Consider the following 25,152-nt stretch of genomic DNA (forward strand, 5'->3'; position numbering starts at 1 on the left):
GTACAAGTGTTTGTTTAGCTAACGTCTTACAAAAGTTAGAAGCTTTTTAAGAAAATAAATAAATGACTGATCCATGCAAGACCCAGGTATCGGAATCAGTTTCCATGGGCGTGTGTGCTCTTTTGATTATTTTGATTTGCCCTCTGTGTTGACACCTCTTATGATGGGGAAATCTGACATCTAAAGTGTAGTCAGCTCTACAGCATGGAAGGATGGAGCTGCAACTATGACTCAGACATATCTAGCAAATATGTAGCCATTCATGTGCTTAGTTCGTCACTATGTGGGTAGTTAAAATAACTTACAGGACTGCATCTGCATAGACTTTGTTTTTACATCGTAGTTCAGTCTGGGAAATCCTCGGGCAATGTAGGGAACACGGATGGTTTACAGCAGACTCCTGTAATATTATATTTAGTTCCACTGATGTTAACAACTGTACGGGCTGTTTCTACTCATCATTTGTCAGCTTGGCTTCAGTCATTTAGTTCTTTTATATGTTCATAGGTTGGTGCTAGGCTACCGGACCTAGGGTCTATACAAGCTTAGCCATAACAATTCCCTGGATATTTCTTCCCACACTATTTACTTCCCTGGACCCCTGTCTAGTAGGGCGAATGACGTGATCCCCGGGGTGAATTTCCTCTCTCCCATCCAATCGTTGAGGTTCCTTTTGAAGAGGGACAAAGAGGTGCTCCGCTTGACATGTATGGGTAGTCTATTCCAGAGTCTGGGGAGTCTCTGGGTCAGGAACCTATCCCTCCAGCATGTTTTGTTTATTGTGATGACAAGGTTTAGATCCCTGGAGTGTGTGGCTCTGAGGGATTGGGATTTCTTTAAGTGTAGTATGTCCAACAGCTCTGGGTTTGACATGGCCTTGTATGTTAAGCAGAGATCACCTCTGAGTAGACGATATGTGACAGAGTATAGCTGGAGTTTAAGGCGGTCAGTATAGGGCATCTGCTTTAGGCCTGTGATGATTCTTCTTTTACCATTACAGAAGCATTACACTGCAGACTTCAGTTCCATAGCAGAAAAATGTTCCATTATTTTGTAAAATCCAATCAGGGCTGTACTTTCAGCTCAAACAAAGTCACAGCACTTACACCTGCTACCTTCCGATTCTATGTATTCCTCCTACGATAGATTCAAATGCTGGATTCTTTAAAATACTGAGATCTTGACACCAGCAAAAGTGAAAGATATACACTGAATACAACATCCAAAGAACTTAAAAAGTCTCAACCAACTTTAACAAAAAACCTAAACTTCAACAGAAACTGCAGAACCAGTAAAACCAGTGCTTATGGTTTAACAGCTGAGAAACTTCCATGTACCCTTCTGCAGAGATACGTCCTAGATAACATGCTGGAAACAAGGTACTTCACACCAGAATGTTTGCTCTTAATGCATACATCACCCAGTTTGACTACATAGATTGCGAGCACAGTACACTAGGACTCTTGACTCATCAGAACTATAAGTGTTCAAGATACAGACATTTTGTTTTTTTCACTTTCTCAAGTTCAAACATACAGCAGTGCTGTGGGGCTAAAACAATGGTAAATGCTAGAAACTACAACAGTGTGTGATAAAAATTGGAGTAAGGTTTCTATGATTTTACTTTCACACAGGAGACGATAGCAGGCTTTTTTTATGGTCCTGTATATGAATAAGAGAACATTATTCCCTGTAAGGTTAGTATGTACATAAAATCCCCTCACAAGTTTAGACATGATCTACATAATACTCAAAGCTCTCAAGCAATCAGGGACAAATCTCAACAGAATCAAAGACAATCAGGGACATTTAAAATATTAATCTGAGACAATGCCAGAATACACGAATGTGAATTAATATACATTTTCTGAACTAAAATAAGTCCATTAAGTGCAATTCACCACCTTTTCTCCAACAGTCACCAGTTTTAAGATGGACAAACCTAAATTTAGAGTAAAAAAATCAGGGACAGTTGACAGGTATGCTAATGCCCGAAAAGTTTACGTATAACAATTCTCACGTAAAATACTGGGCATGGTTAAGACTATACACCTGGCTTCACAAAATTTGGTGAGGGCAAACATAACTGTAATACATTTTACATTTTCTGACAAAAAAAAACTGGATCCATCTCAGGGACACAAATGAAGAAAATGACACCTCACCTGTCTGCAAGATGTTTTCTGAAAGGTTTAGTTATCATACATGATGTCCCAGAATTAGTGCAACCATTTAGAACAAGACATGAAATATATGAAACTTTCACTTCACATCTACAGGGAAGCAGCTTTTTTCTGCCCCTGTGACCTCATGATCATTAAAGGCTTGCATCAGCCCTCCCCCCACCTCCGGGCAAAAGAGGACAAGAGGAAGAAGCAGTAGGAGCCACAGATAGTGGTCAGGATTTTGAGATACCAGTAATTTAATGCTCCTAATACCTCGTCCAATAATGGACAACAAACTTAGCACAGCATCTGTTACAATGAACCAAAATCACTGTGCACCTTTGCAGACTCTGTATTTGGCTTGAAGCAAACCATTTTTTGCAAGGCTCACAACTTAAGTGTCCATGTTTGCAAAAGACCATTTCTGGGATTTCTCCACAAGTGGCACTTGTGCTTCTTCATTCTAAAAGTAAGTTAGCCCAGTATCTCCACACAAATGTTGTAAAACTGAAGAAACAAAACTTTACTGTCCCTCCTGATATGTGCTGCTGTACCCACAACCTACATTTTCCCCAGTGCGACAATAAAAGTAATCAACCTATTCCTCTGGCCTTGAAGCATGCAATGCCATCCTATTTACTTCCTGAAAAAAAGAAATGTATTCCATATCTTGCAAAAATGAAAATGGTCCAGCAATGGGGATGGTATAGTTCTCTTCTTCTGACCCTCACAGTGAAGCCCTACTTTTCATATATTATAAAAAGCCACTGTAAGTTGTGTTTCTCTGACCTAGTCTAAAATCAGGATGCAACTGCCACATGCAGTAGTGAACCTGGCACAGAGTGAGCTAAAAACTTCAAAACATATTAAAAACAGTGTGCTTAAAAAGGAGTTTGAACTCAGTGGCATACCTTGCTACATTTATATGAATCTACAAAGTGTTTCCAGGATACCATTAATGGCTAATAACAACAATTATTAAATTCATTTTTTTTCAAAAAGCAAACCAGTGTTAAGATTGAAAATGAAAATTTCATCTAACTTTGCTCTAGAAAAGTCTCAGTAAATCAACGGGTAGCACACTTGCTTTTGGTGCAGAAGACTGTGGGTTCTATTCCCACAACAGTTAGCCGGATTCATTTTCCAGTACTAACACTGCAGTGCAGCATGAGGTGGGTGCTGACCTCCTGAGTGGGATGACCTTCAGATAAGATATTAAACTAAGACAACATTCTACCCGCGTTAATGCATGTAAAAGATTCCATGGCACTTATCAAACAGGAGTAGGGGAAGTTCCCTGGTGCATGGCCAGTTTCCCCTTCTTAGTAGGAATACCTCCTTGCCTCTCTACTGAAAAGAGGTCATTGGCCTAGTGGGACTAATCCAGTCAACAAAGAGTAAATAAAATAAATAAATTATCTTGCATTAAAAAGTGATGCAGAATGTTGTGCCTGATCGATAGTTTTGGGAAGTTAAATCACACACACTGATCCTGCCCTTGCTCAGGTAGGCAGATAACCACAGAAGCTGAGAAGGTGCAGGGGATATGGACAGATTACAATGTTTATGGACCAGAAATGATCCCACATTAAATACTAAAAGGCTGCTAAGATGCATGGCTGAATTCTTCAACAATTACTTAGAGGATGATGTTTAATATGCAAGAAAGGCAGTGGTAGTGCCAATCTAGGAAAGAGAAAGACTCAGCCCTGGGAAAGGCACACCAGTAACGCAGCCCTGGGAAAGGCACACCAGTAATTTTCACTTCAGAATTCACCATGGAAGCATTCCATGAAGTCACTCCACATGAAATTTCTGAGACAGAACAGGCAGCTCAAAAATTCTAGCACTGGTTCACAATATTAGAAACTGACACTAACCTGATCCATGTCTAAGGCTGGAATATCTGGTAAGGTAGAGACAAACCTACAGACTTCAGGAAAGCCTCCGACTCAACTTCACACATAAAGGAAGGCTTCTTGAAAGAGTGTGTATTTAATTCTAGAGATGGTTGCAGTAGCTCGAAGACAGGCAATAGAGGATGCCAGTTATGGGGAACTCTTGAAGGGAAACACAGCAATAATAAAGTGGTCCCAGTCCTAAGGTGTGTGACCAAACTCAGGCTATAGAGAACTAGGTCAGCCTATTTTCTGATGATACCAAGGTTGTGCTGTGCAATACTACATACTGACAGAGCTTTCAAGCAGTTAGAGACAAATCTCAACAGAATCAGGGTAAAATCCAAAAATAAATCAAGGACACATCCAGAAAAAAAAAAAAATCAGGGACACTTAAAATATTAGCACTATTAACCTGAGGCATCGCCAGAATTAGACAAATGTACATTTTCTGATGTAAAACATGTCTGTGACTTTGATTATCACCACAAGTATAACTCATCACCTTTTCTCCAAAAGTCACCATTTTTAGGAGGGATTAAGAGGGACAGAGATGAAATCTCAGTCAAAATCAGGGACACTTGAGAGGTATGCAGAGGGGTGCTAACCTTGCAAGAGAACTGAAAAGTTGGAATTATGGTCCAAAACACAGCGGTTCCTCTTTAGCCCTTTCCAGTATATGATACTGCACCTTTGGAATGACAACTAGGGGGGGGGGTAAAAATCAAGGAAAGGAAAAGCATTCAGGGATGGTCACTATACAAAAATATATATATATATATATATATATATATATATATATATATATATATATATATATATATATATATATATATCACTGGGTTCAGTACAAGAAACTGACTGCAAAATTAACTGAGAAGCTTGTGTACAGTTGAGGGGGAAGGATCCAAGAAAAGGAACGCAGTAACGTCCATCCTATCAGATAAAACAGCACAGAAAAATTAACTAGGAAGTGGAATGGAGAAAACTGTGTGTGAAGAAAAGTTCAGGAGTATGACCTCTTTACACTACAGAAAGCAAAAGGAGAGACACGATATGGGTTTTGAAGGCAGTGAAGGGGAAATGTGATGGCATGACACTGGGTAGGAAAGACAGGACACAGTATTACCACATCAAGGAATCACAATTGAACTGGGATATAAAAGGAATTCTTCTTAAAAAAAGTGTAACAAACTGAAAGAATAGGTGGCAAAGGCCAAGACAAATGAGGCTTTAAAAAAGCTTAGCACTGTTAGAATGTTAGGACAGAAGGGGAAATGGCAGCTGCGAGTGACAGACCAGGCGCAGTTACTACTCTGCCAACTTCTTTATATAATGTAATGTGACAATGTAATGCATCTTCAGCACCAAGCCAAATGCTTTTCTAAAACTCAAAGAATTAGATAAAACATTAATGAATGAATAGCTCACACCCAAGATTAAACACCTCCAAAAGACACAACCAATCTCTGCTGATGTTCAGTCCTAGGGAATTTTGGAGTGAGGTGTAGACTAGTTGGCAGGGTTACAGAATCCCCAGTGGAAACCTCCAGCAGCACTGGTAAACTCACCAAATTGTTACAACTGCGGTAGAATTTATAGTTCACTCTTCTTTCTCCCATTTCCTGTTCTCGTTCAATAGCTGATCCTGACAAAGTAATAACCTATTATAACAGTAGGTTGTGTCAAGGGGAATCCTGAATCCCCTTATTTCTTGAAATGGGTGAGAAAGAAACTCGGCATGCTATCTTGCCAATACACGTGACAGAGACAGCCCAGGTAGTGAGAGACTTGCTCCATGATTCTGTTCAGTCATCTTCTAGACCTGTATCTGAAGCCAAACACTGTAGAATTACAAAAGTCTAGCTGTATGCCAGCTATGTGAAATTATGCCACAGTTAAATGCTCCCATTGACCCTGCATTGTCTACCCAAAGTCCTAGAAAAGGCATTCTAGAACAGAATCAAGAGTATTTAGTTAAATACATATCCTGTCAACCTAGGAACTTGGGTTCAAGTGTGGCAGAAGCATAACAACTCCACTCGATGTTTGCAGATGTTATCCATTTTAATATGGGCAAAGGTCATCTAAAGGAAACTATTTTAATGAGTATTACAGTGCTTTGTCTAGAAAGAGCACTCCTTACTATGAAACACCTTGCTCAATGAAGGATTCAGCGATGATCCCCTGAGTCGGCCAAACTGACAGCTTAGGGTCAGAATTAGCAGTTCATTCTATACACTTTATTTGCATTTGTTTACCCGGATGGTCCACTGAGCCTAAGAGAGCCAATTCAGTGGAGGCCCAGGGAGAAAAGCTCCACATATAACAAAATACATAAAAGGCACAATTATTTACATAAAGTAAATGCTAAACTTAGCCAGTTACAAAATTAAGTTAAATTGCATTAGCATGTAAGAGATTCATTCAATGCAGTTAGATGTCCCAGAATAGGATATTGAGCATAACTTAAATAGGTTATTGGATAAATATAAGTCTGATAGGTAAAAAGATAAAGAGTACACGACTATGAACTACTTGTTTAAATATCTAGAGAAGAAAGGGGATGAGAGGAAAGGATATATAAGGTAGGAGTAATAAAATATTTTCAAGGGGGGAAGTCAGATTTTGAAGGGAATGGAATTGGTGCATGTGCATTTCCATGAAGAGGAAAGATGTTGTTTAAGGAGTTTTTTGAAGCTAGTTGAATTGCTAGTGGCCCTGATAGATGCTGGGAGAGAGTTCCACATTTTGGCTATAATAAGAGTAAAGCATCTGACCAGTGGTCGAGTTTGTTTTTTCTACTTTCAGGAGTAATTGTTTTTTGCATCTGAGTTGCCTGTTAGGGTGGTACTTGGTAAGTAGGTTAATAAGGGCAGGACAGTAATCAAGTTTATATATGATTTTGTGAGTTAAGAAGGAAAGAAAGATGGACAGGAAGTTCGAGCCAGTCACGACGATGAAGAGACAGACAGTGATGGGAGGAGAAGCTGGCACCGGATGTGAATTTGGCCACTTTATTGTAGCACATTTCTAAATTGGATGTCAAGGAGGACTGGATATTGGAAAAGAGAGGGGCACCATATAGGACAGAAGGTAACAGAAAGGCAGAGGCAAGGGTTTGTTTGGTGGAACGGTTGAGGAAGTTATACGCCTGTAGAGCATACCAAGTTTTTGGTTGTTTTTTTTTTAATGTTATTATCTATGTGCAGGTCAAAAGTTAGGTGTTTGTCTATAATTACGCCAAGAATTTTTGTTTGTGAGACAACCTCAACAGTAGTTTTGTTCTGGGCTTGAGTGGTTAATTCTTTTCTATTTAGAGGAGTGTTTTTAGGGGTAAAAATCACTAGTTTGGTTTTATTAGGGTTTAGGGCTAGGTGATCTTTTGTCATTCAAGTTTTGATAGTAGTAAGGGCACTTTGAGTGATTTGTTGAAGTTCAGATATGGAACTAGCAGTGCAGATGATAGTGGAGTCATCTGCATATTGGATAACAGATGCAGGAGTTAGAATGGTGTGAAAGTTGTTGATAAAGATGCTGAAGAGGAGGAGTCCTAGTATAGATCCTTGGGGAACACAGGTGGAAGTAAGAAGGAAAGGGGAGAGAGAGTCTTGCCATTTAGTGGACTGCTGTCTATTTGCGAGACAGCTGTTGAACCAGGTGAGGGAAGAGGTTGAGATGCCACGGTGAGAGATTTTAGAGAGGAGAAAAGGGCGGGAGACAGTGTCAAAGGCCTTGGAGAGATCAAAAAAAGAAAGATAAGACTAACTTACCAGTGTTGCAAGCATGACTGATGTTGTCAAAGAAAGAAATGAGGGCAGTAGTGGTGCTGTGGCCTGGCTTAAAACCATGCTGGGTGGGGGAAAGAATTTTATTATGAAGAAGATGGTTAAAAAGTTGAAGATGGATGCATTTTTCAAGGATCTTGCAGACTGGAGAGAGGATGGCTATGGGATGAAAGTTAGAGACTTCTGTGTTGCTCCCACTTTTATGTAGGGGAAGAATATATGCCTTTTTCCAGATATTTGGCACATCGGTTCATTTATCGATCTGTTTATGAGAATACTTACAGGGTAGACAATTCTGTACAAATTTGGAAGGTAGATTGTCAGGGGCATTTGGGCAAGGTTTTAGTTTCAGTAATACTTTTTTGATAACTGAAGTGGGGATGGGGAGAAAATAAAAGCAATGTGAAGGAGCATTATGAGGGTTTGAGTAGTTTGATAGTGTTATTAAGTGAAATGTGAGGAGTGGAATGGGGGAAAGAAGCAGTTAAATTGGTTATAGTGTCTAAGAAGTAATTGTTAAAAAGAGATGCTATTTCAGAAGAGGCTTTGTCAGGATTTGAACAGGGATTGTATTTTGTGCCAGGATTTAGAAGAGAAGTAATGGAGTTCCAGAATTTTTTAGGATTGTGTTTGTGCTGGTTTTGTACATGAAGGTAATGTGCTTTCTTATCCTGAATAACAAGATGCTTTGCTTGATTGCGAAGTTGCTTATAATGTTCAAGGTTAGTGGAGTTTTTGTATTTTTGACAAAGTTTCCAGGCTTTGTCCCTGGCAGTCATGAGTTGCTTAGTGGATCTGGACAGCCAAAATGCATGGCTGAATTTCTTTTTTTGACGGATTGGGGCTAGTTTATTTAATGTCCTGAGAAATGCTGAGTTGAAAAATGTAACAGCTTTGTCAAGAGGAAGGGTTTTTAGAGATTCCCAATTGAGGTTAGATAAGATTTCATTAAAAGTGACCAAGTTAAACTGAGACATGGTTCTGGTTTGTTTGTACTGGTGCTTATTTGGAGGTGTAGTAGAATTTTGTATTACATAAGCAGGAAGGTAGTCTCTAATGCTGTTTGGTAATGTGCCAGAGGAAGAGATATTGTTAGGATTAGAGACCAGGATCGAATCCAAAACTGAACCATTGTCATTGTTTTTATTTGGCAGAGTTATATTGTGAATTAATTGAGCAAAGTTGTAAAGGTTAATGTTGGTACCAGGGTTGTGGTGAGAGTCAAGGCAGTTAATATTGACATCCCCCTGGATAATAGTTTCATTTTCAATGTTTTGTGATAAACAGGCAAGGATTTTCTCAAGTAAGGAAATGTTATTTCCTGGTGGGATGTAAATGGCAACGATGCAGAGTTTTTTGCAATTATTTATTTATTTTTAGGAAAGCAATTATTGTTTCAACAGTGGAGAATTGTGGAGTCTGTTTTGAGAATGGGACAATGGTGTATGTGTTGGGGTAGAGTAGTGCAACCCCTCCACCTCTTTTGTGTGGTCAAATCAATGGCAGACATAATTTGGTGGAAGAAATTCTGTCTCTTTTATATAGGGTTTTAACCATGTTTCTGCACCGGCTATTAATGTCTGGTTTATTGTGGGCTATCCAGGCATGGAATTCTGGGATTTTGTTTTTGACACTCCTCTGAAGCTTTAAGGTAGTTAGCTTAAGAGATTTGTAGATTTTAAGACAACTTGTTGAAGGACAGTTGATTGTAGGATTAGGATGAATGTCCCCACATTGGGGTATTTTAGAATGAATATATGCATAAGAAGTGAGAAGTATCTTCTTTTTGGGTATATATTTGGAAATTAATGGGGAAAGTTTGTTAGACTTGTTAGTCATAAGTAGGAGTTTTACTTTCCTGAGGTGTATTACTTGTAGAGTAATTGGGCTAGGGCTTATGTTGGAGTAGGTGCCTAGTTGAGGAGTGTAAGTGCAAGTGGAGCCATATGGTTGTACAGGGTGATAAATATGGTGGAGAGTTGTTATGGCTGATAACAGAAGCAATATTGAAGTGGGAGTGGGGAGGATTATGTAAATATTGATAAGCATGGCAGGAGAAAGGATATAGCGTGGTGCTAGAGAGGGCTGGGAGAGAAATGTGTATAAAGTGGTAAAAGAGTGAGTGTCCCTGAAATAATAAGGGGGAGGTGGATAGTTCTCTATTCATTCTAGAATCCAGAATGAATCCTGTTCTTGTCCCTGTTTGATAACTATTTAACTCTTCCTTCAGCTAACGCACTGCTCTGAGCTGATGATTTGTGATTCGGAAACATGTCTCCTCTGCTGACAGAATTTGTACACCTTGAGTGGGAGCTTGAACAACAACTTGTGGTGGGTTTAAGTTGAGATGCATAAAATGTTCTTCAGTATGTAATGAGATAGCCAATAACTGGGGGAACAGTTATAGCATGGGAGTATAAAAAGTTCCAAATGTCCCTGGAGCAATGCCTGACCCTAGGTTCTCAAGCAGACTGTAGCTACAGTAAAAAGATCAAAAACAGCAAAAAAAAAAATAGAAATAAAAGTAGGCAAAACCCACTCTTACTATGCCCCACAAACATTAAACAAAATATGCTGGTTTATACCGTAAGCTTTTCAGATACAGCACACGTGAGCTACTTTGGGTGGAAGCTAATCGGCTATTAAGGAGTACAAACTTGGAGCAGATATAACAAAGAATATATTGTAAAATTCTACACCCCTCAATGGTTTTGACTGTTTGCGAAACAAGGACGATTTAGAAATAAAAAAACAAGAAAATCCAACATCTGTATTCCTATGACTTTTTTCTCTAACAGATGACATACTTTGTTGGTTTGTGTCTTTCGGCTTTTCCCAGTTAGGGGTCGCCACAACGGAACTCCGGTCCGCTAAAAACTGGTAGTGGATTTTTACGTACCGGGTTACCAGCCCTGATGCACAACCTTCAACGAAGGCATGCCCCATTCATGTATGCCTCCACACAGAAGACGCTCTAGCTGAGAATTGAATGGGACTTGCTATGAGGCGACAACGCTACCGCAGCAGCACCACCACAACAGATGGCATACTGAATACCAAAAAATATTATGAATATTAGGATATAATGAAGGGGGTGGGCGCGGTGGTGCAGTGGTTAGCATTGTCGCCTCACAGCAAGAGATTCTCTGGTTCGATCTTCATCTGGGTTGTCTTCTGTGCAGAGTCTGCATGTCCTCCCTGTGGTCATGTGGGTTTCCTCCGGGTGCTCCGGTTTCCTCCCATACCCCCAAAGCCATGCTGCAAGTGGATTGGACACGCTAAAATTGGCCCTAGGCATAACCGCGTGCGTGTGTGTACCTTCCGTGTAAGGTTGGGCGGCGGGATGGCAACTCGACACCGCAAAAACTCCACTGCCAATCATGAGAGGACAGGTGATCCGCTGTGGCAATCCCTAACTGGGAAAAAACAAAAGTGAGGATATAATGAAGAGATTTTTTTTTACCTTTACTGCTTATATGCACTATGTGGTTTATGTGGTGAAGAACATCGTTGGAATCACATAATTCATTTCAACAAAAGTGGCTTTTGAATGAACATTTCAATTCCTTCAATCTCTGAAAAGATGTGATGTCCTTCGTGGTTCACTTTTGCAGTCATGACTGTAGGGTTCTTCCTGCCAGCAGCAGCCCCCGATCGGCCAGAATCCCAAAGTCTGGATCGGGCGTCAGCTGAGGTCGCTTTTATCCTGACATCAATGCGCCGGAAGGTACAAAGACCTCAGCTGATGCCATTTCCCCAGTCTTTCTTGCCGTGCGGTGCCCTTTGCAGTTCACTGATGCCGGTCGGCCTGTTCCTGTTTGTTTTTGGATTTAATCCCTGGATTTTCGTTTTTTTTAAGATAAGTACCCCGTTGGGGAGGTCTTTTTCTTGCTCCAGTCAGATGTCAGAAAAAGTTAATAATTGTATTTCTTGTGGGAAGCAAATACCTCATAGGGATTTTCACTCTTACTGTATTCCCTGCCTGGGTCCTGACCACGACGTTGCTAATTGTGCATTTTGTGCTAGATTTAATCAGCGTACTATTACGCGTAGATATAACTTTGCCTTTTACTATTTTGGAAAAAGGTTTCATTGTAACATGTCTTCAGATTCTTTTCCTACTTCTGGGGTGTGTAAGAGGCGCAGGGATGCAGACAGACCTCAGAGGTCCACAGCAAAGGATGTTACTCAGTTATTGCCAGTTGCTGGTTCGACGGTCATCAGTGAGGTGCCTTTGCAGCCCCTGTTGTCTGCCTCTTTTGAACCAATTGCCTGTACCAACTCCGGTGTGGAGCTGATGGGGTCTTCAGAATTGCCAGGGGTTGGACCTTCGGATACTGCTCCCTCAGTTGGGTCTGGAGCCAGTAGGCAGGTACTGGCTTCTGAGGGAGTTCTCAGGCCTTCACAGCTTCCTGTAAATGTGGATTCAGTTTTACAATCAAAGACAAAGTCTAAGGCTCCAGCTAAAGTGAAATGGCAAGCACAGGCACCTTTTGATCAGGGTCCTAGGCCTCAGAGGCAGATGCTTAGGATGGCTGAAGATCTCTTAACTATGATCAGGGGTTCTCATCCCCCTCCTGACAAGAAGCTTAGATTACAGTCCGATTATGATTCTTCAGACCAAATTTCTGTTTCTTCTGCTTCTTCCCTTGAGCAGGATTATTCCTTTCCTCTTTATGAGGATTCTGATGCTGAAGATTCCTTTCCTTCAGCCTCTCCTCCTGAGGATTATTCTTTTGGTGAAACTTTGCATGATATGAGGGTGCATTTTCACTGGGAAGGGCAGGAATTCTCTGACAACAAGAAAAGGCTTAGGGATTTTCTTCTTCTCCCACAGCATAAGCCTCTGGCTATTCCCCCTGTATTGGACATTGTTGATGATGTTTTTTCGGAAGCTTCTCTCTCTCCTAATTCTTTTCCCCCTACTCCGGCCAAACCGGATAGGTATTATAGGGTTCCAGATTCTCACAAATTTCTTTTTAAGAATCTTTCGCCTGATTCAGAAACAACTTCTCAAGGTCCTAAGGGTGTTAAAGCGGCCTCTGCTAAAAATCCTATTCCCTTTGACCGAGAGTCCAGGGCTTTGGAGAGATGGTTTAAAAAAGTTTATACTTCTGCTACGTTGTCTATTAGGGCTTTGAACTGTCAATTTCATATGCTGAAATATCAGCAATACCTTTTGTCTGTATTTAAACAAAAGATGTCAGCTGTGTCTCTTGGTGCGGATAATCAGGAGTTACAGGATTTATTGCATGCTACTGAACAGCTGGGTAAACATACCCTGCATTGTGGTTTTGATTCTTTGGAAGCTTCTTGTAGGGCTGCAACAACTGGCGCTGTTATTAGAAGACATGCTTGGTTAAAAGAACAAAGCTTGCCGGATCAGGTTAAAGCCAAACTTTTGGATGCCCCTTTGCAACACGATGTTCTGTTTGGGTCTAAAGCTGAAGAGGTATTGAAGAAAATGGAAGACAAAGCCAAATCTATGCAGACGGTTAAGGATTTTCTACAGGTACAACCTCCTAGATTTAGCAGACACTGGCCAGCTAAATCATGGTCCTTTCCGGGCTCGGACAGGTCTCAGAGAGACAGATTCAGGTGTCCCAGAGGTAGGGGACAGGCACAGACCCATTTTAGGAATAGGCAGTGGAGTGCCCCCTCTCCCAAGGGAGGTGAAGATAAGTCTCAACCCTACCAAAGACAGTCTTTATGACTCTCCCTTTCTGGTCCCAGGGGCTCTTCTCCTGGAAGCATCTTTGGGGGGAAGGATTTCTCTTTTTATCAAAATTGGAGCCACATAACCCGGGACAAATTGGTTCTGAACATAGTCTCCGGAGGTTACAGATTTAATTTCCACACCTTGCCAAAACCGAACAGCTGGCCATACCTGCCAAATCATCAGTGGGCAGAGACACAATGGCAGGTTCAGTCCCTCCTGGCTATGAGGGCCATTGAATTGGTGCCAAATTTAGAAATAGAGCAAGGTTTTTATTCCAGACTTTTCCTGGTTCCCAGGAAGGAAAATTTGTGGAGACCAAGCCTGGACCTCTCTGTACTAAACACCTTCCTAGATATACCAAAATTCAAGATGCTCACTCTGCAGCAGCTGCTGCCTATGTTGGGTAAGAATGCTTGGATGGTGACTTTGGACTTAAAAGATGCTTACCTGCATATTCCTATAAGGCAAGAGTGCAGAAGGTATCTGCGTTTCAAAGCGGGCTCGAAACATTACCAGTTCTCTGTGCTGCCCTTTGGCTTATCTACTGCATCCAGGGTCTTTATGAAGTGCCTGGCACCACTAATGGCGTTTTGCAGACAGAAGGGGATTCAAGTTTACACTTATCTGGACTGTCTTTTTCAAGCGGACGACAAAGACACTCTACTTCGGCATCTAGCTTTTGTGTAGCATCTTCTTCAGTGCCTTGGTTTCATAGTGAATCTAAAGAAATCAAATCTGGTACCCACACAACAGATAACTTTCCTGGGTGCTCTTCTGAGTACTTCAACCCAGATGGCTTCCTTGACACCAGACAAAAAAGTGCAACTGGATTCTTTTTTCCGACACATGGCTTCAATGAAACAGCTGACTGCAAGAAAAATTCTGCAGGCTTTGGGTTACATGGCCTCCTGCATTATGTTAATACCATATGCAAGGCTGCGTATGAGGAAACTACAGTGGTACCTCAAGAGGTGGTACCAACCTATGAACCTATAGAAAGGAAATTCACCCCAGGGATCACGTCAGTCGCCCTGCTAGACAGGGGTCCAGGAAAGTAAATAATGTGGGAAGAAATAGCCAGGGAATTGTTATGGCTAGGCTTGTATAGGCCCTAGGGATGATAGCCTAGTACCAACCTATGAAGAGTGTCTGGTCTCAGCATTACCACAGTTTGGAAACAGTGGTCACGACTTTGCCTTGTCTCCAGCGAGAGTTTCTTTGGTGGGCCGAAGCCTGTCTACAGAACAAGGGGAAGCCTTTTTGTCCTCCGCCGACCAACCAAGTTCTGACAACGGATGCTTCAGATTATGCCTGGGGAGCCCACATGCACAGGAGATGTCTTCAGGGTGTTCGGACGAAGGAGCAAATGCACCTGCACATAAATCTGATGGAGATGCTAGCTGTACAGAATGCCCGGATAGCCTTCAGGGACCTTCTTCTACCAGGACAATTGTTGATACGGACAGACAACACTACAGTGATGTGGTACATCAACAAGCAGGGGGCTCTCACTCTTACCCCCTGTGCAGATTAGCCATGAATATCTGGTACACTGCTCTGACCTGCGGTATCGACTTACAGGCGCAATTCCTGCCAGGGAAAGACAACACTCTGGCAGACGCATTGAGCAGACGCATTTCAGATCCACACGAATGGATGTTGGATGTTTGCATATTCAGGATGATTATAAAGACTTGGGGATGTCCGGACATAGATCTCTTTGCATCCCCTCAGAATCATCAACTTCCAACATTCTGCACAAGGACCTACCACAAACTAGCATGGAAAGTGGATGCCCTTTCATTCAGTTGAAAACACCTCTCAGTATATGCTTTTCCTCCCTTTCCTCTTCTACCTCGGGTACTTCTGAAGATAAAACAGGACAGACCGCAAATGATTCTACTGAATCCCAATTGGCCTCGGCAATTCTGGTATTCCACTCTGATGAACTTGGTTCAGGAGCCTCCCTGGATTCTGCCTCACATCCCTCATCTACTGTCTCAACGGGACGGCCAGATACTGCACAGTCATGTCAGGACTCTGCTTCTAGCTGCCTGGCGGATCCGGGTCTGTAAACACCTCTGCCCTTTCCAAACAGATATTGGATGTAATCCTTGAAGCTAGATGGCCCAGCACTAGAAAATCTTATGCGGGAAAATGGACAAGATTTTGCTCCTGGAGTCAAGTCCAGGGTGGCGATTCTTCTGTTCTGAACATTCCTCGGATTTCACAGTATCTGACAGAGTTATTACATACGGGCCCATCTTTTTCATCGGTTAAGCTTCATGCTTCTGCTATTTCTGCACATTTTGATACGGATCCTCCGATTTTTTCTCATCCATTACTTAAACAATTTCTTAGAGGGGCTAAGAATATTCAGCTCCTGTTCCCACTTGGGATCTTAACTATGTTTTGGAGAAATTAACTTTGTCTCCTTTTGAACCTGCAGCTTCCACGGATTTAAAATTTTTGTCTTGGAAAGCTGATTTTCTTTTAGCTATTACCTCTGCTAGAAGAATTTCAGAATTGCAAGCACTCATGGCTGTGGAACCCTTCCTTATTTTTCATCAGGACAGGGGACAGGGTATCCCTACGGACTAATCCCACATTTATGCCCAAGGTGGTTTCGGCAGTGGCCTTGAATCAGTCTATTCATTTGCCTTTTATCTTAACCCTCAGAGTGAGGAAGAAAGTCTTTTGCACTCTCTAGACGTGCACAGACAGCTTTGTCTATACCTGGACAGGACCAAGATGTTCCGGAAATCTGATCAGTTGTTTGTCGCTTATGCTCCTACTGTTCAGGGGAAAGCAATCACTAAGCAAACTATTTCCAAGTGGATTGCCCATTGCATCAAGTTCTGTTACTCTTATCATGGCAATCCAGTTCCTGTTAATGTTAGGACTCATTCTACCCGGGCTACTGCTACTTCAGCAGCTTTTCTTTGTGGGGTTCCTACCAAGGATATTTTGGAAGCTGCTACTTGGAGTTCTCTACATACTTTTTCTAAGCATTATAACCTCCCTCTCTATTCTAAGTCCAGGGCAGGTTTTGCTTCTGCGGTTTTGCAAGGTTTTGTGACCGCTCCCTCTGTTTCTCCTCCAGCCACCCTTTCTTAGCTTTGAGACTCAACTCTACAGTCATGACTGCAACAGTGAACTACGAAAGACATAGTACATTTGTGTACTCTTACCATAAATGTAGATGTTCGAGTGTGTTCACTGTTACAGTCTGGGTTACCCTCCCTCCTATCCCCTCTTTTGTTTTTTCTTTGAGTATTGTCTGTTATGAGGTATTTTGGCTGATGAGGTTTTGGGCATGGTTTCTTTTTTAGCCTTTTCTTTCTGGGCACCTGACATCTGGGGCAAGAAAAACTGGGGAAATGGCGTCAGCTGAGGTCTTTGTACCTTCCGGCACATTGACGTTAAGATAAAAGCGACCTCAGCTGATGCCCGATCCAGACTTTGGGATTCTGGCCGATCGGGGGCTGCTGCTGGCAGGAAGAACCCTACAGTCATGACTGCAACAGTGAACACACTCGAGCATCTACATTAATGGTAAGAGTACACAACTGTACTTTCTAGATTACAATAATTAATTAAGCTGCTACAATAATTACTGTAATAATACTTTCACAAGACGTATTTAATGAGGACTATGAACAACGATCAAAGAATTATTTTATTCTGCTCTACTGCATCATTTTGCCGGGTGAGGGATACCTACAATTCACTAAGCCATTATGGCTATTAACAGTTCTTTTCTCGAGCTTCATTACTGAACGGCACAGTGGTTCTGCAGTAGCGTTATCGCCTCACAGCAAGAGGTTCTGCGATTCGATTCTCAGCTCAAGTGCCTGAGACTCCCTGCGGGTTTCCTCCCACGTTACAAAGACACTCATCTGCAGAGTTTCTCCGCAGGCGTCCGCTAAAAATTGGCTTTATAGCAAGTCGGACTTTCCCGGTTAAAAACTTATATATTACACTCCTTTGAAGGAGAACAGATCATATCCTGCTTCTTTGATTAGTAAGAAGGAAAAGAGTCTGCCTTCCCTGCTCATTTGAGCAATAGGGTTGCCACCTTTTCAAATGGCCAAAGTGGAACATTTTCGGGACAAACATCAGATTTTACAGGCCGACACATACCCACGGTCAGTACAAGTACGGTTGCCACCCGTCCCGTTGTCAGCGGGACACTCACGGTTTGAGTCCTCTCATCCCGCTTCCCACGCTCACCAAGCGTGGGACTTTAAAAGTCCCGTTTTTTTCCCCTTTGCGCTTCGCATTTTAAATTGCCGTGGAAAAGCCGAAAATACTTCCGGTTTTTCCACGGCAATCTTTTCGTCACCACCGGACCTGCAGTTAGAGGATTCTCTGCTAGGTCGGGTGGTAATCTAACACAGTAATTGGCTGCAGCCATTGTAGGGGGCGGGAACTTCTTCTGAAGAGCCCCATAAAGGTCGCAGCTGTAGAGCACTAAGCTCTATAGCAGCTGCGACAAAAGATCTGATTTTTTTCTCCAGCCGAAGCCAGCATTGAAGCCAGCCCAGCCAGCATTGAAGCTAGCCCAGCCAGCCAGCCCAGCCAGCCAGGAAAGAAGCAGCAAGGGAGCCTGCCAGCCCAGCCAGCCAGGAAAGAAGCCAGCAAGGGAGCCAGCCAGCCCAGCCAGCCAGGAAAGAAGCCAGCAAGGGAGCCAGCCAGCCCAGCCAGCCAGGAAAGAAAGAAGCCAGCAAGGGAGCAAGCCAGCAAGGGAATCAGCCAGCCAGGAAAGAAGCCAGCTAGGGAGCCAGCCCAGCCAGCCAGGAAAGAAGCCAGCAAGGGAGCCAGCCAGCCCAGCCAGGAAAGAAGCCAGCAAGGGAGCCAGCCAGCCAGCCCAGCAATACCTGTGAGTGGTAAGTAGATAATTGCATTTTGTGGCTTTAGTTATTTAAAATGGGAATAGTGTGCTTTATTTAAGTTTTTAATGTTTAGAGGTAGATGGGGATGTAGTATGTAGTATTTAAATCTGTGCAGTGGTTATTTTGAGACTTTTGTACTAGTTTAAAATGGGAATATATTGTGGTTTAATTTTTTTAATGTTTAAAGGCAGATGATGGGTGCAGTATGCAATATTTAAATCTGTGTAGTAGTTAGTTTGATATTTTTGAGTAGTAGTTTTTAAAGATATAAAACCTGAATGTATATGTAATTGTTATTATGCTTGGGGGTATGATTTGGAAGCATTACTTTTAAAAGGCTGAACTGTGTATAGAAGTTGTTTGTTTCTGTTGGGGGGGCAGTGAAATATAAACTTAGTGTGATGCATTTCTATTGTCGTAGCTTTTTCTGGGTATTGTCTGTTTGCAGATAGGAAATGTTTGAGCATAGTTTGCACTTTTTTTGTATGGAAATATGCACTATAACGCTGTTTTCAGGAAGTTATGATATACTGTTTAGGTAATTTTTCCTGTTCCTGCAAGTCCATGTCTATGTGGTACAAGTCTACCTTTTGAGGGGGAATGTTAACAGTTAATGTAATTCATTTATTCTAGTAGGTACACGTTGCCAATTTGCCAAAGCTGTTTCAAGATTGTTTTCATTTATACTTGTAAATGTGTGCATTTAATTTATTATGCATTTTTAATAAGGTTAAAATGTACTGTTTTGCTTGTAATGTGAATATGGGTGTGTTACTTTTACTTGGGCCTGTTTTTATTGCATTGCTGTGCTGGATTAATTGCTATGTTTTGAGGTAAAAGGAGCCCATGGAGTCTGCTGTACATTGTAGTTTGTTACTTCTCTTGCAAGAAGCATTTTTAAAAGTTAAAATGTTTGGACTTTTTTCCCATTTATTTTTTTTTTGTGGATGGATGCTCAGAAGTTAATGCAATGTATTTGAGATTGTGCTAAACCATGTTGTTACAGGGTAGTTTGCGTCTGTAAGTAGCAAAGTTTTTATTTTGTGTTTTAGTGATGTCTTCAACATACTTATTTACTGTTTTCATTATAATCCGATTATGACCAGTGCTGCTGTTGGGCATGTTCATTAATAGATCATTGCGCTGTGTAAATTAGTGCCATACATTTCTTAACTGCTGCGGTCAAAAGCTAAATTAGGTCTATGGTATCCACTGTGCATTCTCATTCATTTTACTGTTTTTTGGTTCAGTGAATACGGTTAACTTTTGTCTTGTGGGGTGAGGTGGGCATGTTCAGTGGTAAAAATGCATTTCATTTTCTACAAGCTGTGTTAATGTTAGTCTTCAATGGCCAAAATGCCCCCTACATTACCTCATTTACTATTTGACCTTTTTCAAACTGTTTGTAAACTCTTTTTTGCTCCATTCCTCTATTTCGCATGCCAATGTTTTTTCAAGCCAGTTCTTTCACATGCCAATGTTTTTCTAGCCAGCTCTTTCACATGCCAATGTTTTTCGAGCCAGCTCTTTCACATGCCAATGTTTTTCGAGCCAGCTCTTTCACATGCCAATGTTTTTCGAGCCAGCTCTTTCATGTGCCAATGTTTTTCGAGACAGTTCATGTGCCAATGTTTTTTCAAGCCAGTTCTTTCGCATGCCAATGTTTTTCGAGCCAGTTCTTTCGCATGCCAATGTTTTTCAAGCCAGTTTTTTGTGTGCCAATGTTTTTTCAAGCCAGTTCTTTCGCATGCCAATGTTTTTCGAGCCATTTCTTTCACATGTCAATGTTTTTTGAGCCAGTTCTTTCACATGCCAATGTTTTTCTAGCCATTTCTTTCACATGCCAATGTTTTTTGAGCCAGCTCTTTCACATGCCAATGTTTTTCGAGACAGTTCTTCGTGTGCCAATGTTTTTTCAAGCCAGTTCTTTCGCATGCCAATGTTTTTCGAGCCATTTCTTTCACCTTCCAATGTTTTTTGAGCCAGTTCTTTCACATGCCAATGTTTTTCTAGCCATTTCTTTCACATGCCAATGTTTTTCGAGCCAGCTCTTTCACATGCCAATGTTTTTTGAGACAGTTCTTCGTGTGCCAATGTTTTTTCAAGCCAGTTCTTTCGCATGCCAATGTTTTTCGAGCCATTTCTTTCACATGCCAATGTTTTTTGAGCCAGTTCTTTCACATGCCTATGTTTTTCTAGCCATTTCTTTCACATGCCAATGTTATTCGAGCCAGCTCTTTCACATGCCAATGTTTTTCGAGCCATTTCTTTCACATGCCAATGTTTTTCGAGACAGTTCTTTCGCATGCCAATGTTTTTCGAGCCAGTTTTTTGTGTGCCAATTAAGCCAGTTCATTTGTGCTGTGCAGCAGTATGTTACTGAACCCTACTAACACAGTTTTGGTAAATATGTTGCATATCAGGTAAGTACAGATTCAAGCATGAAGAGAGCAGCAGCTTCATCACAGTCAACCAGCAGCAAGAGAATGTGCAAGTGGCAGGACGTTTGGAAAACAGAATTTGACTGGATCGAGAGATGCACTGATGTCAAAGCATTCTGAAGATACTGCAAGAGAGAATTTCTAGTGACCCACGGTGGAAGAAATGATGTCGCACGACATGAGGCAACTGAACAACATAAGACTGCCATTCTTCAAGCTAAATCCACTCACCTGATGACAAAGTGGGCAAGGAACGCAAACGTTGAGGGACCAGAACTTAGAATCACTGCAGCAGAAGCCTCTGAGGTTTTCCATGCTGTTAAGCACAATATTTCGTATAACAGCTTGGACTGTGCAGTAAAGTTGGCCAGCCAGTTGTACAGTGACTCAGACACTGCAAAGAAACTATCTTGTGGCAGAACCAAGGCTGAAGCCATAGTTGAAAATGTTTTGGGACCACACTCATTGGAATGCCTCCTGCATGACCTTCAAAAACCAGGTACTTCATTTGCAATTTCATCAGATGCTTCCAACAAGGGGAACATAAAATTATTTCCCCTTGTTGTGAGGTATTTTTCTAAAGAAGAAGGGGTGGTGAATGGCCTTTTGGACTTCTATGAAGACCCTGATGAATCGGCACAGGCTATTTCACAGCAAATTTCCAACATTATGGAAAGGCATTCCTTGCCCTGGAACCATATTTCAGCTTATGGGGCTGATAATGCCAGTGTGAACTATGGGAAGAAATCTGGTGTGTATACCAGATTAAAACAAAAGTGGCCATCACTACAGAAAGCTAACTGTGTTGCCCATATCATTCACAATGCAGCCAAAAAAGCTGCAGCACAACTACCATACGATGTGGAAGCATTTGTAATGAGACTTTTCAGCCACTTTTCTGGTTCTGCCACAAGGACCAGAGACTTGAAAGACTTCTTTGAGTTTTGTGGCATGGAATTTGAGAGTCTGTTAAGACATGTGCCAACAAGGTGGCTGTCACTACTCCCAGCCATTGAAAGAGTAGTGAAAAATCTCCCAGTGCTCCAGTCCTATTTCCTCTCTCAGGAGAGGAGACCCCCCGGCAGATATGGCAGTACTTTTCAGGTAATGAGCATGGTGAGAATGAATTGCCTACACTGCCCCAGTACTATCTGCACTTTCTCTGTGCTGTTCTTGTTGATTTTAATGAACATATAAGTACATTAGAAAAATCAGCACTTACTGCCATGGAAACTTTTGTATAATGGTCTCTCTGAAGCAAAAACTGCAGGCAAGAGCTGAAGGTGCTTTCTTTGGAGGAAACTTAGGGCACTTATGAGCACATTAGACAGCACTTCTGCTAACAAACTGAAAAGAGACTTTATTGTGTTCTTGGAGACAGCAGTGAAATACCTGGAGCAGTGGTTTGATTATACTGAAAGCAACTACTTGTTTACACTATCTAAATTATCTTTAAATGAGCCCTTTGCCTTCAGTGACTTGCTGAATGTGACCACTGCCCTGAGTCTGCAGGATGTAGACGAAGATTATCTTTTTAGGGACTACTTGGCAATTAGGCCCTCTCTCGAACAGTTATGTAACACAAGCTTGACCCCAGGAGAGAAGTGGCTGAAGCTTTTCAAAGAAGGGCCTGAACTGACTACACTCTATCCGGTAATTGCTAGGGTTTTATCTATACCACCCTCAAACGCATTTGCAGAAAGAGTTTTTTCATTGGTGAAAGGTAAATGGACAGATGTGCGAAACCGATGTAGTGTGGACTTGTTAAAAGCTGAACTAATGATGAGTGTAAATTACCGGATGAAATGTTGTGACTTTTACTCAAATATTATTTCAAATCGGGCCCTTCTTCAAGCCATAAAATCAAATTCAAAATACAAATGTCACAAATATTCAAATTCAAAAAAAGTGATTTATTGTACTGGGGTGCAGTTCGTAATTTTGTGTTTTTCTTTGTTTAGCATTAATTTGTACTAGGGTATGTAGTTTTGTGTTCTTTGCTTTAGCTTTAATTGACAAAGTCTTAATTTTATACTTGGCTTGTATGTGGTATGTAGATTTTTTAAGTTTTTTTTCTGAATAGCAATGGATGGTTTATGAATTTTACTTAAATAAACAAGTGTCTGTTTAATGAGTAGTGTGTTTTTAATTCCTTTAAAGTTTATTGTTACAACTGATTAGTGTGTGTGCAGTAATAGTTCACTTCATTTAAATGGTTTGAGTTTTCAGTATGCTGTAATGTCACAATGTTGCATCCATAACTAATACTGCATCTCCTTTAACAACTCTGGTGATGTCATGGTGGGGGGGTGGTCAGTGTCATGTTGGCCACACCCCCATGTCCCACTTTGCCCTTGTTAAAAGGTGGCAACCCTGAGTACAAGGGATATAAAAACTTTTTTGCCTAAATAAAAGCTTATTCTTGTAGCATTTTAGACAGTTGCTCATTCTGTTTCTTATAACGTTTAGGTATTTTAGATACAGAATAACTGTTTTATGCAACTATTACATAAAATATAGGAAATAACTTTGTCCTAAAATCTCAGGACATTTGCCATTTTTTAATTTTTTTGTCAGGGCACAACTGCCCAAAGAGGGACTGTCCCTCGCAAAGTGGGACAGGTGGTAACCATGAGCAAACGCATATTTACTTGTTAACCTGGAAAATATGACTTGGGAGGAAGCAGATTTTCAGCGGAGGCCAGGGGGAGAAACTCCAGATGCATGTTTTTGAATGTGGGAGGAAACCCACACGAACGCAGGGAGGACATGCAGACTCCGCACAGAAGGCACCCCAGCCGAGAATCGAACCGGAGAACCTCTTGCTGTGAACTAACAACGCTACCACTGCACCGTCCATAATAATGAAACCCAGAAGTTTTGATGAAATTACAAAATGTACAGTTTGGGTTATGTAGTCTACAAAAGCATACTGTGTGATCTTAAACTATAAACCAGTCTATGCTCCCATAATTCCCTAGGTTAATAAATTAACAAGTCCTAAGTAAACATGGTAATGATATTTGCTTCGGCAACTACTAGGTAAAGGGAACATCTCAACATTTAGTATCTCCCAATATAACAACAGAAACCAGTACGTGAGGTACTCAACAGGACACGCACAAGCTCACAAAATATGTGCGGCTCCTATGAATTTAAATTTAGAGTAACGGGGAGGGGGTGAGTAAAAACCTACCTACAACCATTTACTGATGACATAAGGTCACAAAGACAAATGCGAATTATCTTGTTGTCATTATTCTCATCAGCCTCAAGTAAAGACAATTCGCCACCCTGTGGTTACAAACCGCGAAATAAGACAGATGTTTAACGTTAAATACATTCTGAATCACACAGCTGCTGCTTTCATTTTCTAAGTGTATGCGAGACGGGAAGGCTTGACAGTGAAGCAGTCAGTGCAAGATAAACGTCTATTAAGGTTAATATTACCTCCCATGCGGCCATAAAATTTTCAGTGTCCTGCTGGGTGGCAGTTTTGTTTCTTTTAAATTCGTCCTTTACATAACGATCACCCAAAGCTTTCAGGTCAACAGGCAGCAGTTTGTGTAACAGTAAAATCCTCTTATACAGGGACCTGACTCTAAAAAGATGGGTAGTGTTCAGCATTTTCACTTGTTCGGAAATCGTGTCTACATAATCCAGTTGAAATGAATGCTTGTGCAGTTTTTAAATTAAAAGGTCAGAGCGTAAATGTCAAATTGTTACATGAACAATTTACCATTACAGGCTCACTTATTCCCTTAAATTAACAGTCCAGCCACAAACGACTCCTACTGGAAAACAAATGCTAGATATAGAGTTCCGTAGCAGTGCACTGATTAGTGCAGTCACCGTAAAATGCATTACGAAGAGATGGCTCTGCAGCTTCATTACTAAAACCGTAAGCCATTGTTTTGACTACGGCAAAAACTCACTAGTGTAAATGAAAATCCAGCTTTACAGCGGCGTTAAGCATAATCACGTTATTTTACATATTTGAATATGGGAAGCATACTTCTCACACTGTCAGCTGTCAAAAATCATTGCAGTTAAATTATGACAAAATTCGCAGTATTCTAACTCAGAAGACACATTCAGTCACACATGCAGACGTATGTGTGTGGGGGTATACTATAGACAGAAATTCAAAGTTCAGATACACAAGGTAGGTAGATACACGCACACCCTATTCTTGGAGTACTGCAACTGGGTGAACTAAACATTTTGAGAAAGACAATACCACGAT

At 41.3% G+C, this 25,152-nt stretch overlaps 1 protein-coding gene across 1 annotated transcript in view; it reads right to left on the bottom strand.

The window, feature by feature from the left end:
• SDHAF3 (succinate dehydrogenase complex assembly factor 3) overlaps positions 1–24,728 on the bottom strand; it is a 439,866-nt gene extending 415,138 nt beyond the window's left edge. The window contains exon 1 of the mRNA XM_044079932.1: positions 24,357–24,728. Within this exon, the coding sequence (XP_043935867.1) occupies positions 24,357–24,533 (177 nt within the window). The 5' untranslated portion in view covers positions 24,534–24,728. The remainder of the gene's footprint in view (positions 1–24,356) is intronic.
• Between the last annotated feature and the right edge of the window lie 424 nt (positions 24,729–25,152).

The sequence above is a fragment of the Protopterus annectens genome, chromosome 1.part1, assembly GCF_019279795.1.
Source record: "Protopterus annectens isolate FY-2018-M chromosome 1.part1, PAN1.0, whole genome shotgun sequence".
NCBI classification, from domain to species: Eukaryota; Metazoa; Chordata; order Ceratodontiformes; family Protopteridae; genus Protopterus; species Protopterus annectens.